General features: G+C 40.2%; 1 protein-coding gene across 4 annotated transcripts in view; it reads left to right on the top strand.

The window, feature by feature from the left end:
- Nucleotides 1-16,389, top strand: part of sobpa (sine oculis binding protein homolog (Drosophila) a) — a 35,588-nt gene extending 19,199 nt beyond the window's left edge. For 2 of the 4 annotated variants that reach the window (XM_017426127.3, XM_017426126.3), the window contains 3 exons: nt 3,521-3,616; nt 8,835-10,821; nt 12,098-16,389. In XM_017426127.3, coding sequence (XP_017281616.1) covers nt 3,521-3,616; nt 8,835-10,820 — 2,082 coding nt within the window. In that variant the 3' untranslated portion in view covers nt 10,821; nt 12,098-16,389. The remainder of the gene's footprint in view (nt 1-3,520; nt 3,617-8,834; nt 10,822-12,097) is intronic. The other 2 variants (XM_017426129.3, XM_017426128.3) reach the window with 1 other exon arrangement.
- Nucleotides 16,390-18,176: the final 1,787 nt, after the last annotated feature.

Raw genomic sequence — 18,176 nt, 5'->3', positions numbered from 1 at the left:
TTTTTTTTTTTTTTTTTTTTTTTAATTTTTGTTCACACAGTGAAATCCTTCCCCTCCCCCTTCCCAGAACAACCCCAGACCTCCATCAGCGTCTTTTCCCGCGAGCTCGCTCCAGGCACGAGGGGGCAGAGTGTCGCTTCATGTCAGCCCAGAAATGTCACATCACCTTCAACACATCTGCTCCTTTTTACACACAGCCTCTGCGCTCCTCAGCCCTCCGCAGTTTACTTTGCACCCTCATCAGCTGCCACTGAGGGAGGAAAGACGACTCCGCATGTGTGCCTGTATGTTAGTATAGCTGCTTGTGGAAATTTTGTGTGCGTGATGAAGTGTGTAAAGTGTCTGCATATTGCAGCTGAGGCTCACTGGCGCTCGGGAAGCCTTCAGGCTTTCCTCACACCGCTTCAGGGCACAGAGAGGAAGGTGATTATCTCGTAGCTGCCAGCCATTCAGCTCAAGTAAAGACTAAAGTAACTCCAACTAACAAGACGTCGAGACTGTAAAAGTAAACATGAACTTCCATGCCTTTGTGTTAGTTCTTTAACTTGTACTGCAAGTTCGGTGGAGAAAAAAAAGTTATTTGCAAGATTATTAGGCATTTAATGCTGTGATGACAAGGTTAATAAAGTTATGAGCTGTGTTGGCACTCAGGGAACGGGCTGCTGATGACTCTCAGCTAATACCACACCAAGTTAAAGCTCAGGATTTGTTAAATTGACTGTTTCTGAGTTGGTTAATGTCAGTTAGCTGTGGCATCCATCTTTAATTGGGGTGACTTGAAAAGTTAATCAGTTGTAGATGTGCATCCAGTGGTAAGTTAGATATTTTGCTAACAGCTGCTGCTGTTAGGCATGACGCTCAGCTACTACCACATCACATTTTAGTTCAACGTCTGTACGACTGACCTGAGTTGTTTGCTAAGGTTGCTTAGTTGTGGCAGCCATCTTGAACTGAGTTGACTCCAGAAGTTAATCAGTCGTAAACGTGCGTCCCACGATTACTTTCTGAGGGTGTCGTTAACATCCGTCCTCTGCCTCATTAGAGATTTTGATAAATTTGCATACATGTTCACACAGACAGGAGCAAAAACATTATCGCCCTTCGCCTTTGGCGGCGGGTGATTACAGTAATAGATGTATTACAACACCTCTACAGCTCTAGATGTCCTGGATGTAAATTAATGAGCAGAATCCAGAGAATCTTGGCGTATTAGAAGGGTTCGTTTTCTCGTTTATAATTTGCACACCGCCTGGTCTGCGCCTTCACTGGACGAGCTCAGCCGTGTGTTCGGCTGTGTTGGTTTATGGATTTTGGAAAAGCCTCCCCTCGAGCGTCTTCCTTTAGGGAAGAGCAGCTCCTTTTGTTTTTGGCAGGTGATGGGCTCGCACACCTGGACGGGTTTTCGTGCCCAGATGGAAGCGAGCGCGTTGACAGCTGGCGTGACGTCCCCTCAGGAAGGTGGCGTCGCCAGGGGGAGCCGGGCGGATGATGTCTTGCTCCATCCGTCTTTCTGTCTGTCTGTCTGTCTGCCTGCCTGCCTGCCTGCCTGTGTGCGGCTCTCTGTGTCGCCTCGCGCCTCGTTCGCGGTGCCAACACCTCATTAGTACAATATGCAAACGAGCTGGATCGGGGCCAGAGGGTCAGAGCACAAACTGGAGGCAGAATAATAGCACAATGGAGCATCTTTCTTTGTGTGTGTGTGAGTGTGTGTGGGTCTGCGTTGTTTCCAAATTCCTGCCCGGTTAATGTGCGTTTAGCTCTCTTGATTCTTTAGGGACGCTGCACATGTTTGCGGGTCGGTGCGCTGACCGTCTCCAAATAACAAACACTCCTATAATCCCCGGTTGATGTTTTCTGTCGGGTTTATTCCAGGAGAGTTTTACCTGGAGGGGAAGCAGGCGGATGAAATTACCCTGACAAATCAAAGTTTTCAGGGAAGCAGTTTAAAGGGAACATAATATGAAAGAGAGCTGCTCAGACCAGTGGTTTACCTTTCAGATGAAAAACATCCACCTTCAGGGCTGCGAACGGCGTGATGAACGTCTATAATAGATGCTAAAGCTTCATGTCAGCGGCCTGTAGCTGCACAATACGACCTAATTATATCACACTGAGGTCGTCTTTAAATGTAAGTTGATTTCATTTGTTGAAACAAAATGGAGTTTCTACAATAAACAGAACAGTTACTGAATTACCTCAGTTTTATCAGTCAACAGCTCATTTTATATCTGCTCAGTGTAAAGAAATTGAATAATTGTTTTTATGCTTATTACTTATTATAATTTGGTTAAAAACATTTGTATTTCTACTCACAGATGCCTCTAAAAGTACTACATTAAAACTTTTAGTGCAATTTAAAACTTTCTATTCAGTATTTTAAGAATTTGCCAACTTGCTAAACCTTCACAGATTGTGCCACGTTTTTAAAAACATATTTCATGTGTAAAACTTATATTAGTTTAAGAGACCTTGAAACTACGAGTGAATAAAAACCCTGAAGTTTGATGTAAAAGTAACAAGATGTTTTACTTCTGCCTTCTGCTTTAATGTTTATTGTAGTTAAAGCTCCACAAATATTTTACACCATGGTAGTTTTTGGTAGCAATACATAATGCAGCTTAGTCTGTACCAGATATGTACCTGGTACTTGATGGTTCATGCCTTATATTTACTTGGAATGTACCTGATACATATGGGGTGTGTACTAGGTACTTACAGAATATGTACCTGGCACTTACGACGTACATGCTTGGTACTTACCTGGTACATAACCTGTAAGTATGGGGTAACAAAACACTTCACATTACAAACTGGTTCGTACCTGGTACTTACAGAGTATGTACCCTTTACTCACCTGGCACATACATGGCACATACTGGGTACTCACTGGGATTGTACCTGGTTCTTACTTGGTACCTACTGGGTTTGTGCATGGTACTTACTGGGAATCTACCTAGAACTTGCCATTTTCTCAGCAAAATAACTGGCACTAACTAAGAACATACTTGGTACTTCCTGAAAACATACTTAGTACTTACTGAGAGCGTACACAGTACTCATCTGGTAAGTTCCAGATACTTACTGGGAACATACTTGGTACTTATCAGGTACAAACATGGAATGTACTGGGGTATGTACTCTGTAAGTACAACATAATAAGATACTTCACATTACAAAGCAGTCTCTGTAGGTACCTGGTAAGTAGATGGTAAGTGCCCGGTATGTACCAGGCTGTATTATATATTGCTGCCAGCTTTTCTAATGATATAATTATATAAATATATATTAATTTACTTTGACTACATTTTAAAAATGCTTGACTATAAACCAAATGTTTGCATCCTTCACATGCATGCCTGCACACCTACAACACACACCGCTGACACACACACCCATTTTACAGTCACCATTTCTGTTCCTTTTCTTTCGCTCTCTGTTGTTTTTCATTTCTCAGTTTATTTTGTTGTCTCTGTTTATTTCGTCCATCCTTAAAAAGAGGCCATTATTTCTCCCCCCCCAGGCGAGAGACGACGACGGCCTCGGTGGGAAATTCCCCCAGCACATCTTTACTCAGGACACACCCAGGCTTGTCTTCAAGACAAACAGCGATGTGCTTGTAAGGACCATTTAACACCAGACAGAGGCTTTCTGCTCTGATATGTTTGTTTTTCTGGTTCAAACTGTGATTTTCAATGATTTTCCTCCTGATGTGTGACTGGAACGGCTAGTAACGTTAAAACCACAGACTCATAAAGTTTGCATTTAAGTTTGAAGTTATTTTCATAACTTTTTTTCATGTTTGTTTGTTCATTCTCATTACACATCATATTCAGATACTTTATCGCACTCATTCAGATATTTCATAGTAACACAAAAAATAAGGAGCATTATTTAGTTTATTTGACCGGATTTATGAAAGATTGTGTAAAGGTGATACTGTGAATTGGTCTCAGATGAGTGAAAATAGGTTTATTGAGTACAAAAACATGAAGTATTTCACAGAACATGAAGACACATTATGAGTCTAAGCCATCTATAAAGTTAGAGATTTCCAAACTTTTGGAAAATAAAATGTATTTATTGGAAAAACTGAATGTTTGAATCTTTTAGGATTTGCTGGTCCACTTCAACCCAAGAGGAAGACTTTTTTACAGTTAAACAAAATCTGATTTTAACAGTTTAACACAAAAAAAACCCACCTGTGGAAATTAAATTCTGTGATGAAAAATCAAAATAACTGATGTGAGTTGAAATAATCATCGTGAAGCTTGAGTTTTTCTAAGGTCTAACAGCGACTCAGTCAGAAGTAATGCCTTTAATCAATCACATCATAATGACTTGTAAAGATTCATTGACTCTGAATTTAATAGGAGAAGTTTTTTTTTTAATCAGAGTCCTCAGGATTTGGGATATTTTGACCCTCAGAGGTTCTGGCTTCATTTTAAAGAGCAGTTTGTGGCTTTTGGCACCACTTCCTGCTCTTCGTCAACAGCTAAACTGATCTGATGTTATTTTTTACTAAGAGGAACAGAAGCCTCTCACTTTACTTTATCGGGTGCAAAAAAACCAATCAAATTCAAAATTACAGTGTTTTGATACCATTTATTGAACCCAAACCTCTAAAATACTGATTAATTAACTTGCTATAAACACTGTTAGGAGATTAGGAGAGGTGTTTTTGTATTTATGTGAAGTTTTTGTGGAAACATATGATATAAAAACAAAAACACTGAGCTTCTGGGGTGTTTAAATAACCAGACAGCACATAATTCAGAACATCTCAGAAGGTTAAGACAAGTCTGTAGGTTAAATATAGAAACAAAGTCTGCACTCGTGTTTCTATTATTCTAAAGCAGAACTAGAAAAGAAATTATAATAAAACTCGTCACCTCAGCAGGTTGTTCAGGTTGTCACATAAGAGGTTTCAGCGTTTTTTTACCCACATTTTCAGTCTTTATAGAAATTAAAGTCAGCTTCTGATCTTTAAGCAGCGACGCTCATAAGCGTCCAACTCTGAGGAAACAGATTTCACGACTTTGCAACAAGATGCTATGAAGATTTGAGTCTCTGCAGTGACATTTAAACACAATCCAGCACTTCTGTTTCATCACTCTTACAGCTGGAGGTGCTTGACTCATTTTTACCTTTGCTTTACTTGACTTCCACTCGAGCTTCACCTTTGTGTCGCGCTTCTAATGACCGATAGGAGAGCAGACAGTGGCTCTGCGTCTCGTTGGCTTTCATCTGCAGTTTAAACTCTTCGTGCTCCGTTCAGGTTTTAATGAAGTCGGCGCGCGGCGCGGCTAATATAAAGCTTAGGAGATGAACCAGATATGTTTCCTCTTCTCTAAGCGGCGTAATAATAATCACGGCAACAATGAACGGCACCTCTGTAAACTCTGATAGCTTTAAGGCGACATGTTGGGCTTCTGAGCTTCGTAAGGAGTTTAAATTTATGTGGGTTTGTGTGTGTATGGGGGGGGGGGGTAGTCAGTATCTTACCTGCAGCAGACAGCAGTCTGAATAATTTAACTTTGGAGAATTGTGACAAAAACAGCTCAAACTCTTTTAGCGGTTCAAGCAAACGCTTTCTTAGAGATTCTTACAGCTCGTTATTTTTGCATTAAACAGTTTCTCATGTTTTTACTAATTTCTTCACTTAATTAATCCGATTAATTAATCTAATACCGCCCACTGCCGTTCACGAACATTTAGCTATTATAGCCATTTTAGTAAAACCTTGCCATCGACGTTTCTCTTGTGAAATTAAGCTGTTTGTGCTTGACGTATGTGTGAATGAATCGGCACATTTGGCTGAGTGCCGGCACATTTTTATCTTTGCACAAACTCTTTGTGTAAAGGTTTGCCATTAAAGCCATAACGGATGTCAAAATACCCAGTTTTCCATGTTTTTAATTAGAATTTTTATGCTTCTGCCTCATTAAATGATTGTTTGGGGGTAAATTAAACTCAAACTCGACAGGGTTTCGTCTTTATTTACAACTAAATTTGGCGATCTGTTTTGGAAATCAGCGAGAGTTCAGAATATCTTAGCACAGCCCATCTGGGTCCGATTTCAGCCCCGACTTTTTGCTTTAACGCTCTCCACCGCTGGATTTCCTCGCTCAGAATGACTCTACGTCTCTCTCATCCTTAAGATGATCTTGGAATTCAAGGCTTTTAATTTTTATACCTGATTCCTCTCGTTTTTATTTTCACTAAAACTCTGATAACGTTTCCTTTGTAGGCTTTGTTCACAAACTCCCCTACAGTTTTAAACACTCTTTACTAATTTCTCCAACCCCTCAGAATGTCCCACACCCGTCGTTCTCTGAGACACATCGCCCATCTTGTTATTTTAAACTAGTTGTGCTCAAAGACTAGTTGTTTTCTTTTTTGATCCGGGTGTCTGAAGGTAAGAGGAGAAAGATCGAAGTGGCTGCTGAGGTGAACCTGCTTGTGTCTCGGCGCCACCATTTTAAAGCAAACGATTGAAGCACACTGCCAATGCAGGTTCGTCGTCCACGATGAAAATAAATGACCATAATTACGCTCAACTGCAAACATCTGTGTGCAGGAGCGGGGGAGAAAGCGTTAAAGAGAAAGCACAACTCCATTAGCGTAATGCGCGGTGAAATTTTCACTCCTGGTGCAGAAAGTCGTTAAGTGCTCTCCATCTGTCTTTTTGAGTCGTGGAAAATTGTCACCACATTCATTATTTAAAACATCCTGGGTCTAGCGTTATCAGACCCAACTTGTGAGAGCACCTTTTTGACTTTTACTGAGTCATGGCTCGTTGGATTAACAGGGACTAAATGGGCAGTTAAAATGTGTAAAATTCAGATCTGCTCCTGCTTTTCAGCTGCTCAAATCAAACTCTGTCAGTTCTCCTAACTCTTCGAGGATTCAAAACCTAATAAACGCCGAAGAAAACTTGAGGTTTTACGCGTCACGGCTGCAGATTTGCGTCAGTCTATCTGAGTCCATTGACTTTCAGCTGCTGTCACACATGATTCCCCTAAATGAACCAGGGTTGTTATGCGTCGTGCAAAAAGGAGTTTATCCACCTTTCAGTTGCATCCCTTAACTTATTAACATTCAGCAAGGGGGGTGAAGGGTCCGTGTGATGGATGGATGTCGCTGAGGGGTCTGACAACTGATTAATGCCTTAATTATCTCCAGCGAGGACCTGCCACTCCTCCCAGAGCTGACAGAGTGAGCTGTGTGTGGCCTGACGAGTAACGTCGTGTTCGGGGCTCGCCCACTGCTATCTGCTCTGCCAGGGTCACATTCATTTTCTTCCTCCAAGAAAAATGAGCACATTTTTGCACCAGAAAGGTGTGTAGCGTTGATGAAACAGTGCAGCAGTCTGATTTGTGCCCCTGCAGGGATTCAGGAAAAGCAGCTCTTAAAATGAGCCGTCATACAGCTGAATCTTTGCGCAGCTTTTCTAGCATTTACGGTGCTTCGTTACAGGTGGTGCAGGTCTTGTATTTACAATAACTCATTTTACGCAGCACATCTTTTTTTCTTTTAAAATTAAGATAATTTATTTTGGGCAGCTCACATTTTCCCACATTTACTATAATTCATTTGAAGGTGGCTCTGCTTTTCTAGTGTTTACAGTAATTCATGTTAGACAGCACAACTTTTCCTGCATTTATAATAATTAATCTTAGGCCGCGCAGCTTTTCTGCAGTTTACGATAATTTATTTCAGGCGGCGCCGCTTTTCTAGTGTTTATGGTAACTCCTGCTTCTGGCCTCACCAATTACTGACTAATTATGTAATAAACTAATATGACAGAATAAATATTTAATTCATTTACCGTAAATTTGAAAAATTATTTCAAGGCTGAAATATTCTTTACGAAACCCTGATTGGTTTGCCAAAGCATCTCAGCTCATTGCTTAGATAACAGCATCTACTTTAACGTATTTATTGTTTTTGTGTGGAAAATACTTTCTAAAATGTTACTTTATAATTTAGCGTAGATAAGTGGAAAGACTTGTTATAAAATACATATGAATGTTTAAAAGGAGGTGGCATAGGTTTAGTTTTAGATTTTATTCAAACAAAAACCTCAACTTTATCCGTACTGTTTTGGGGAAGTTATGAATTGTAGTAATTTTGCTGCAGTTGTCATCTAGATGTTGAGTTGATGCACATTTGACTGAATTAATGAATTTAGAAAGAAATGCTTTGTACACTTTTTGTAATTGCCTGAAACCAATTACATAAGCCAAACTGCTGTCAAAGGTCACTCATAATTTGTGGTTGTTATTTATGAAGATTTTGGTTCAGCTCCCTGCTTGCCTAAAAATTGACTGAATTATAGTTTTATGTTTGTTAACAGGCTGGCAAAACAATTTATTACCAAACTAGTGAAGGACACTTTGAGAGAAATGATTTTTTGTTGTGTTTGAGACGTTGCTCTCCTACAGACATGAGACGGTTTGTGTTTAATGCCAACAGAAAGTGTAAAAGAGGATTTCTTGTTTGAACAGATTGTTAAAAGCAAGGACACTATTATGCGAACTTTTACTCCTGTAAATGTAAAAACCACAATGACAGAAAGGCATTTACCAACATCTACAAACTAAACACAAACAAGTGTTTTATGATGTGTTTCCTTTTGAAACATCTATAAAAATATTTAGAAACATAATTGGTTTTCGCAAATGGGAAATTTATTGTAGTATGGGTTCACTTATAGATATCTTATTTTTAAATTTTTATTTTGTTTTGTTTTATTTAAAACAAAACAAGAAGTTAGATATATTTTAAATGCAAGGGGAGACATACTGACGAGGTGAATGTGTCTTTTTTTTCAGGTGTGTGACTGGTGTAAACATATTCGTCACACGAAGGAGTACCTGGACTTTGGCGCCGGTGAACGACGGCTGCAGTTCTGCAGTGCCAAATGCCTGAACCAGTATAAGATGGACATTTTCTACAAGGAAACCCAGGCTGCCCTGCCTGGAGCACTGTGTAACCCCGGACACGGGGTTGGTGGGGAGGGCAAGCCGGAGTGCGGTGGAGGGGTGCAGCTGCTCACTCCTGAATCCTGGGGAACACCGTTAACGGACCTTCGGCGTAAAGCCCCCTCACCTGGGGGGCATTCCAGCGCCTCTGCTTTGGCCTCTTCCACTGCTTCTGCCACCTCCCCCTCAGATACTGCTGCTGTCTGCTCCCCGTCCTCCTCCACTTCAGCCAAAATCCCCACACCCAGACCCCATGAAAGCCCAACACTTCCCCCACCGCCCATTCCTTCTTTGCACCCACCTGTCGGGGTTCCTTCTGGTAGCCCCCCCATGGTGATGACGCCTCGAGGACCCATGCCCTTGCCTCTGTTCATGGAGCATCAAATGATGCAACAGATCCGACCACCATTCCTTCGCCCCTCTGCCCACCCAGCAGGACCCAACAGCCCACTGTCGAACCCCATCATCCCTGGCATTGGACCTCCACCTCCCCCAAGGACTCTCGGTCCAGCATCAAGCCCCATGCACAGACCTCTCCTGTCTCCACATGTCCACCCTTCATCTAACCCTAATCCTGGTATGATCCCACCTCACCCAGGACTCCCCATGCCAGGTCTCCCTCCTTTCCCTCCAGTCAACATGATGCACAATGGACCCATTCCTTTGCCCCCAATGATGAACTTTGGCATGCCATCTTTGGCCCCGTTGGTACCCCCACCAACTCTCTTGGTTCCTTACCCAGTCATTGTACCCCTCCCAGTACCAATCCCAATTCCAATCCCAATTCCCTTCAACTCTAAATCATCCAGGGACCAATCAGAGAGCAGTGGCTCTGTCCACAGTGCTCCGGAGTGCTCCGAAGTATCATCCTCTAGGCCTCATTCTCCAAACTCCTCTGAAAGTGGCAAAGGGGAGCACAAGACAGAACCAGCTGGTGGCGAACAAGTTTCTCCTGTACCTTCAGAAAGAAATAAAACAGCATTTTTAGACTTGACTGTGAAGTCAGAGGAGAGTTCAGGCAATCTTTGTCAAACCAGAAGACTGATAGATGGTGTAATCGATCTAACTGTGGGCCAAAAGCCAGGCCAACAGCACCTCATTCAGAGGATGCTGCCAGCTGGAATACAGGTCAAAGTGGAGGCAGAGGCTGAATCAAGCTCTCCACCTGCAGCTGGATTTGGGAGGGAAGGGCAGGGTGATGGAGGGGACAGGGCTCTCCTCCACACTGCTGAGCTGGAAAGAACCACACAGCTGAACTCTCTGGAATCTCCTGTTCAGCCTTCAAGCAAAGCTGATCCTCCAGTGAGCAGGTTAAACTTTACCCCAGCGCCCAGTTCAGTACGGACACAGCCCCTACCCCTGCCCCAGCTCCACGCCAACTCTGCTGCTCCTTGTAATGTAATAGTCAACGGCACTGGATGGCATTCGCTTCTCACTCCTGCTTTCGAGTCTTGCCCTGACCGAAAAGGAGACTGGGAGGCAGAGGATCGGCCAGCCAACGGCGATCTGGAGCACGAGGCGCTGAAGGAAAACAACTGTTCAGTGGGTGAACGCGAGACGGGAAAGAGGATTTCAGCACAAGATGAGAAAGTGGACCCGAAGGTGGAGGGTAAGGCAGATCCCGACTCCAACTTGGAGGAGGGGGAACACGCCTACGCCTTACCGCTGCTGTCTGCCGGCGGTTGTGTTGTCATCCAGCCTGTGCCAAAGCCCGCTGCCGACAAGACGGCCATCTTGTCTTGCTCCATCACTGCGCCGTTATCCTCGACTGTGAGCCCCGAGCTGGAGCCGCCGCTGAAGAGGAGGTGCCTGCGAATCCGCAATCAAAACAAATGAGGTGGGTTCACCCAGGATCATTTGATTAAAACTAGGTATAAATTCATGCAGATTATTCAGGATTTAGTCTGCACTAAGTTGCCAACCAGGTTATCACAAGTTTTGATGATTGATGTATCGAAAGTACTCAAAATTATTTTACTTCATCTATAAAACATTCTTTATCAAGCCTGTATACATACAAAGTGTAGAAGAGGTTAACAGTGAATAAAATTTAATTTTTATCTTAAAGTAACCATTAAAATAAGGTGCATTAAGTTAATTTTTTGTCATCTTTAAGGCAATCTTATGTGTCAAGTTCACTCATCTATTTGTAAGAAAATGATGAGAGACACATGAATAAAAACCGAAATCACACTGAGTACTTGTTAGTTTGAGTAGAATTTCTCCCTGAATCCCCAAACTGAGATCACTCTGACTGTGGTCTATTGCAGGTAAAATACTGACTTCTAATAACTACTTCAGAGAACCCCACCTAAAATAAATAAATATAATAAACAGAGTTTTATATTTGAATGTTGCCTTGAGGAGGTTTGAGACCAAGTAGCTGCCGAACAAATTTAACACAACTTCAATCATTTTCACCATGTTTCTCATAAATATTTTGTTGAATCGTGTGTTTAGTTAAAACATAAATTCACCAAACACAGATTTATACGTGTTCTTGTACGTGTTGCTTTGCTGTGAATGTCAGATTACATCCTCGAGACCCAAAATCCAAATAGGAAGTCTTTCTCCTCAGTGGATTTATTCAGCACATTAATGCTAAATTTAATGACCTACTCCTTGAGGTATTAATTAAATGAAACTGTAATCTTGAGCAATTTAAAGACCAATTCAGTTTGTCGTAACATGATGCGAGTGCTCTGAATAAGATTAATTAGAGACGACAAAAGATGGAAATCAAGCTCCGTGCACCGTTAGCTCTGCTGAGAGCGAACCAGCAGCTAAAATGAACGGAAGCGATGTGCTGCAATGTTCAGACGTCTGATAGATTGTTTATGGCAACTTACGTAAGACAGTGCAATTAGTTTTCTCACCTATTATTATTATTACAAAGTATTGATTTTCTCCACGCTAGAAGGACTGCAAAGAAGTATGTTAAATTTGAGTTTTTCAGACTTTTTTTCTAAAACACACTGAAAGGAGGGGAAACAAACCTCAAAATTCACAACATTTTTTCTTTTAAAACAGAACTGCGCGCTTGGAAATGATCCATCAGCTTCACCCAAAACAACCTTGACTCAGTGTCATTCTCCTCCCTCTCCGTTTCACAGATGGATGCTCTGACGACCGCAGTGCCATCAGCGACTCACTTGTCTACCCCCAACCTCTAAATCCCGTCACTCCGCACGTGCTCACGCGTAGGACGCCGCCGTCCTCGCCCGTCGTCCAGCCTACCAGCACCTCGGATGGCCTTTGACAAGTGATCCAAGAAAACAACGTGTTCTGTATCATAGTAGAGCGGTCAGGACTCCAGCTGCCTGCGTGACAGACTCTTTGATGGACTCATTTTATACAAGATGGACGTTCAGGCCAGCAGGACCACTTGACCTTTGAACCAGAGACGGTAAATTCCTGCTGCTTCTTCGTTTAAAGACTCTCAGCCCTCACTGCCCCTCAGATTCTGTCCATTCTCACCCGTCAACACAACCACTTTTCATTTTTTTTTAAAAAGTATGAAGAAAATTAGTGAAGCAGCTTCCAAAGAGAGAATTTTTTGGAATCAGTGATATGCTTTGATACAACCTGATTTCACAATGCAAGTACAAAACCTTCGCTTCAGATTTAATTTCTTTTTTCACTCGCCAGCCTCTAACATTCTGATGAATGGGGATTCAGAGAAAGCACCAGTGTGGTTTATGCAACAGGACTGAAAGGCATCTTTTAATCAGAGGCTGAAAAAATTGCCCTTGAATATGAAAATGTCTTTCTGTTCTGTTGAGAAATATTTCTATCAAGTCAGCAAACTGGACACAACCTTCACCAGCAACTAATGGAGTGTGGGCACAGTCGTGCGTTTATCTGCCGTTCCGCTCTGCTGTTTAAGATGCATTTTTTGCTCGAGAAGGAAACAAAAATGTCACAAATTAAACTGTAATCACTGGCAATTGTCAGATGCTGACAGTATTACAATTAGCTGCTGTTTGAGAACATTTTATGGTTTACCAAAACAACTCAAATGGCAACGTGAAAACTCCTGCAGGCCGGTATTTATTCTCTTCTATAATTCATGAGCAGTAATGTTTTTGGGTTAGTTTGAGACTGACCCTGCTGGTTTTAAGGGGCAGAGGGAAGCTCGATCATTAATAAATAATTCCCGTTGGTCTGACACAAATTATTTCCTGTTTGGGGACAGTTTATAATAATGGGCACAATGTTTGCTTAGTTACATAATGGCCGGTGGGTACCAAATTTGGGGCTAATTGTAATAAACTGTTTTAATAAAGTTTTGTCAAACAACTAATAATTATTAGTTTGAGCAAAAAGCAATGAACAAACGAGTCACTAACAGCTAAAGACAATTACAGAATTATTCATTTTGATTAATAGTTTTTAATTAAATAATAATAATTAGCAATCAGTCACAGATTTATTGCTTGATAATTAAAAATATAGCTGTCTTTTTTCAAATTATGACCTATTTATTAGCAAAAATATATAATTAGCCAATTTTTGAATAGGAATTAGTCTGTTTCTCATTTCAAAATGAACATTACTTCAGCTGTTTAACAAAACCTGAGCAAAACCTGTCATTAGCTAATGGCTGATCAGGAATTATAAACTCAGTGTTCATAAGTATTAATCTATTTACTAAAATGTGAACAGAAGTTCATCTTCAACCAAATGTTCTTGAGCTTCCTGTCGTTGATTTTCTTCCTTGCTCACTTCAATCATTAGTAGCTAATGCTAACTAGCCATTAGCCATTGGCTTCTTGTTGTTTTGAATTTAGCATTAATTTAAACTTTACCAAATCATTATCTGTTTAAAATTCATGATCAAGAGTTCATATAAGATGATAGCTAATTAACTAACTAATAATTAACACATCATTAGCTATTAAGGTAAATATGGCAAGGAATTCATTATTAGCTAATGCTAACTAGCCATTGTACAACATCTTGTTGTTTTAAACTGAGCATTAATTTAAACTTTACCAAATCATTGTTTAGAAAATGTGATTAAGAGTTTAAAATAGGTCTTAGCTAACTAACTATTAGAATATTATTTACTAAATATTGTTATTTCAACTAAATCTGGCCCAGAATTCATCATTAGCTAGTAGCTCATTAGCAACTTCCTAACTGGTTTCTCTCTCATTTCAAATCCTTACCTGATCACAATCTGTTAAACAAAATCTGATCGACAGGTCATCATTAGGTAACAGCTGACTAGAGATCAGTTCCTGTATCATTAGTTTAGTTTGTGTGTAACTAAAGACATATTGTGGCCCTTGTTATAAAGTGTGACCTTCATGTCCACGAATTCTTCGGTGTTTAAACGCAGTTTTTTTGAGCCCGTGTTGTCTTTGTGTTAGCCCTTCTCAGAACTACCACCTGTCCGGTTTGATCTGATCTAGTTACACTGTGACCCAGACAAACCAAGCCAGCATTTAGTTTACTCTCTCATGAAGGGAGGGGTATTATATATGCCAAAGGCCTCTAGTGTTTTAAGCAGAAACACGCCACCTGGTTTTCAGATTTCTACTGAAACGTGGTCCAGAAAATAACAGTCGCCCAAATCAAATGCACTTAAAGACAACTTGGAGGCGATGTTAAAATCAGTATTACTGTTAAGACAAAAAAAAAAGAGACGATGCAAAGAAGTGTACTAACTTTACAGCTTTATCTCCCTTCATTCTGAAGTTTATTTATTTATTTATTAGTGCGCCCAGTCGTGCACAACAAGCACGGATATTCAGTAAAAGTAAGTGAGCGCTCTTTTCCGAGGCAAGTGCGAGCAGCTCAGCTGGGATTTCAGAGTGTTGACTCAGAGTGAGTGGTGTGTAACGTTACACGTTGGCTGTTCGTTGGGCAGCTCTGGCCTGCCAAGGTCCAGCTTTAAGCACTTCATGGCTCCTGCAAGCAAAAACAAGTCTAAAGGCAGCTTTTAAGCTACACGTTTCTCTATTTTACTGAAGGTGTTTCTTTCTGTATGCACAGAATTTAAAAAAAAATCTGAGAAAACATATTTGAGCTGCAACCTATTTTTTTTCCCAGAGTGTCAAATACCGCTATTCTGTAATACTCGAGTATGTGAAAATTGAAATTTAACATTTTTTTATTACTAGCAAAACACAAAAAAGGGAAAATATTTGTTATGCCATCCTCACAGCATAGCTCCTTATATCGTAAAGGTTTATATGAGGCCACAACATTTTGAGAAATTCACTTTTTTATTGCCAAAGGTATAAGCTAAAAGCTGGCTAGCTTAGCTTCGCTTAGCTTAGCAGACTGGAAACAGCTGAAGTTCCTCCACAAGAAAGTGGAGGAACCAGAGTTATTATCATCCTTTTATTTCCACAAGAAATTAATTAGCAAATTTAATACAGTGTTTATTTTTCCTTAGCTGGGATGGAGTTTGGTTAAACTTTAAATAGTTGTTGATCTCCCCGACTTAACCAGAGGTCCAGATGAGGAGTTAACCACAAATCATAATCGGGTTTGCTTTTTCTCCCGCTTGACGCCTTTTATTTACGGACCGTAACGGCACGCCGAGCCCTGACCGTTAGTGGCGGCACTCTTACGCGCTGTAATGTCCACCGTTTCGAAGATGAGGAAGGAAAACAGAACCCGTTTTTGTGCTAGCGCCTAAACTCGTGGCAAATCTCCAGCATTCCTCCATTTTGACGTAAAACCGCAGGCCTGGTCGACGGCCTGGATTATGCAACGACAACTAACTTCAAACCGAAAAAGTCCACACAAAACAAATAGAAATAAGACTGAAGAAGACGTCCTAACTTTTCAAAAATAACAGAGAAGCTGCCTTAACTCTTGCTCATGTAATCTCCACAGTTAAGACAATGATGCTCGCTTGTAAAGACGACTCTCCCTCCTTTGTACAAAATTAAAATAAACCAGAAACAACAACTTTGTTATCTTGCTAGTGTCAATGTATAGATGATCAGCTTTTTTCTGTAACTTGTATGAAATGTCATTTTTGCTAAAAAAAAAACAACAAACAAAAAAAACAAAAACAAAAAGAAATTCCTCCAGATTCCCCCCGGTCCTTAACCTCCGATCTGTTTGAACTCATGGTGGACTGTCAATGTTTTTGTGTACATTTTATAGTATTATTTATTGTCGACAAGTTTTGAATTTGCAAAAAAATAGGAAGAGCGAAGGCGAGGCAGGTAAACGCGCGGTGAACAGTGAAATGTTTTATTTTTTAATTTTATTTTTAATTATGGAAGTGGAGAAAACGAGAGGACTTTTCGTTATGATGTTGTACAATGTACATAACATGTGGCCAAAACTGCTTTTTTGAAAATAATCCATTTTTGTGTTGTAACAGTTCTTGTTTTATTCGGTGAAATGCTCATGAAGACAAATAAATAAGAGGCACACACACACACCTCTGTTTCAGACATTTTTAATATTTATGTGTTCAAAAGGTGCCATTTTATTTGCTTTGAATAAAACTCTTAAACATAGTAGATGAGATTTTAAATCACAATCTACAAATATTTATGGCTAATCGTGTACAATTCTTGCACTTTGATGATATATTTAGGACCATTTGAAGATTTAGTAAAATTTTTAATCAGGTTAAGGGTTGAAAAAAGCAGCTTATAAAACCGCTTTAACGTTTATATACAAAGACGCGCTAAAATAGTATTTTAAAACATTTTAAAATGTTGCATCACTCCTTGCTTGTTTGAATTCAGCTGTATAATTTAAGTATTTATGACTGATGTAAGGACAATAAAAAATTAAATCAAGTAGTTAAATTCATGTTTAATGACAAAACAGCAAAACATAATACAAATTTTTCTGTTATATGAAACAAAATCGAAAGGTTGTTTAACCAAGTGTATCATTAATAGTAAAAAAGAAAAACAAGATGTAAATATGGGATAATTAAGCTTGAAAAATATACCAATTTAAAACAGCTTGGAGCATTTTTTAATCAATTACAATTATTTTAAGATTATTTATTGGTTTGACTTCTAGCTCTGTGTACTAATGTGCATTATTTGGCCTCTATTGCCATCTAGTGGTGAAAGAGTCATCCAGCTCCAAAATGATAAGTATAAGCAGTAATATTTGTCCAGTTTAACAGCTTTGTTGACAAAAATACCATTACAAAATATTAAATTTGTTGTCTTTTTCTTGTTTGTTTATTTTAGGACTACCAGGCAGACAGTGTGCAGAGCTGATTCAGCCAGAAAACAAACAAACAAAAGATTACAGGAGATAAACAGTATCTGAAAGTCACATCTTTGAAAAAATCCTGCAAAGATCTAATTTTTTCCCTAACAACTCTTAGAAAAACACCCTGCTGGTACAAAAAGAGTATTTTATCACGACAAAACTGTGTCATGGTTGCCATTTTGTGTGTTTGCAACCAAAATATTGGATTCAACTACGTCCTTGAAACAAGCCGTGCCTAAAATACAGTTTATAACTGGTTATTTGCTGAGTTAGGTGCATTTTTAAAAATTGTTTCGAGTTGTGTGTTCAGCATTCACTCTTTAGTTTTTATGATTTTTATTGTATTTATTGCAAAATTGCTACTTCTGTTATATATTAAGATCTATTGTATTATCCATTATATATATCATTCAGGTGATGGGCGATAAACCTTTGTTTTTTGTAACTTAAAATTTTCAAATCATTGCGAGGGAACGCGATAATAGTTCTTCCTATATGTCCCTTACGGCGCTCCGTAATAGTAGTTCAAAGAGCGTGAGGCCAATGCGTGAGGCTGCCGGACAGTACAGAGGCATTATGGGTAATTGAGTCCTTTAGTGTTGACGTCCGGGGGAGGAGAGACTCTTCAGCCTCCGCTCCGTGTGTATGTAGATGTGAGAAGCAGGAGTTTTTCCTCGGATAAGACTCGGGACTTTTTTCAAATTTTTTTTTTCTTCTCTTGTCTCTACATCCCTAAACGAGTCGGGGAGGACAAATGCGAAAATGCGAGCAGGAGTCGGCTCGGAGGGAGACTGTGCGGCCGTTAAAAATTCAGCGCGCGAGAGCAGATGACCTGTGACAGCGAAGCGACGGCGAACTCTTTAAGGGGCTCGGAACGCTGTTGAATGGGGTGAAACGAGGCGGATTTTTCTCCTTTTTGTTGTTGTTGTTGTTTTTTTTCTCTGAAACGGCCGAAACCCAGAGGAGGAGGGGGGGGGGGGG

This window comes from Kryptolebias marmoratus, linkage group LG10, assembly GCF_001649575.2.
Source record: "Kryptolebias marmoratus isolate JLee-2015 linkage group LG10, ASM164957v2, whole genome shotgun sequence".
NCBI lineage: Eukaryota > Metazoa > Chordata > Actinopteri > Cyprinodontiformes > Rivulidae > Kryptolebias > Kryptolebias marmoratus.
This window is presented reverse-complemented; position numbering and strand designations above follow the sequence as displayed.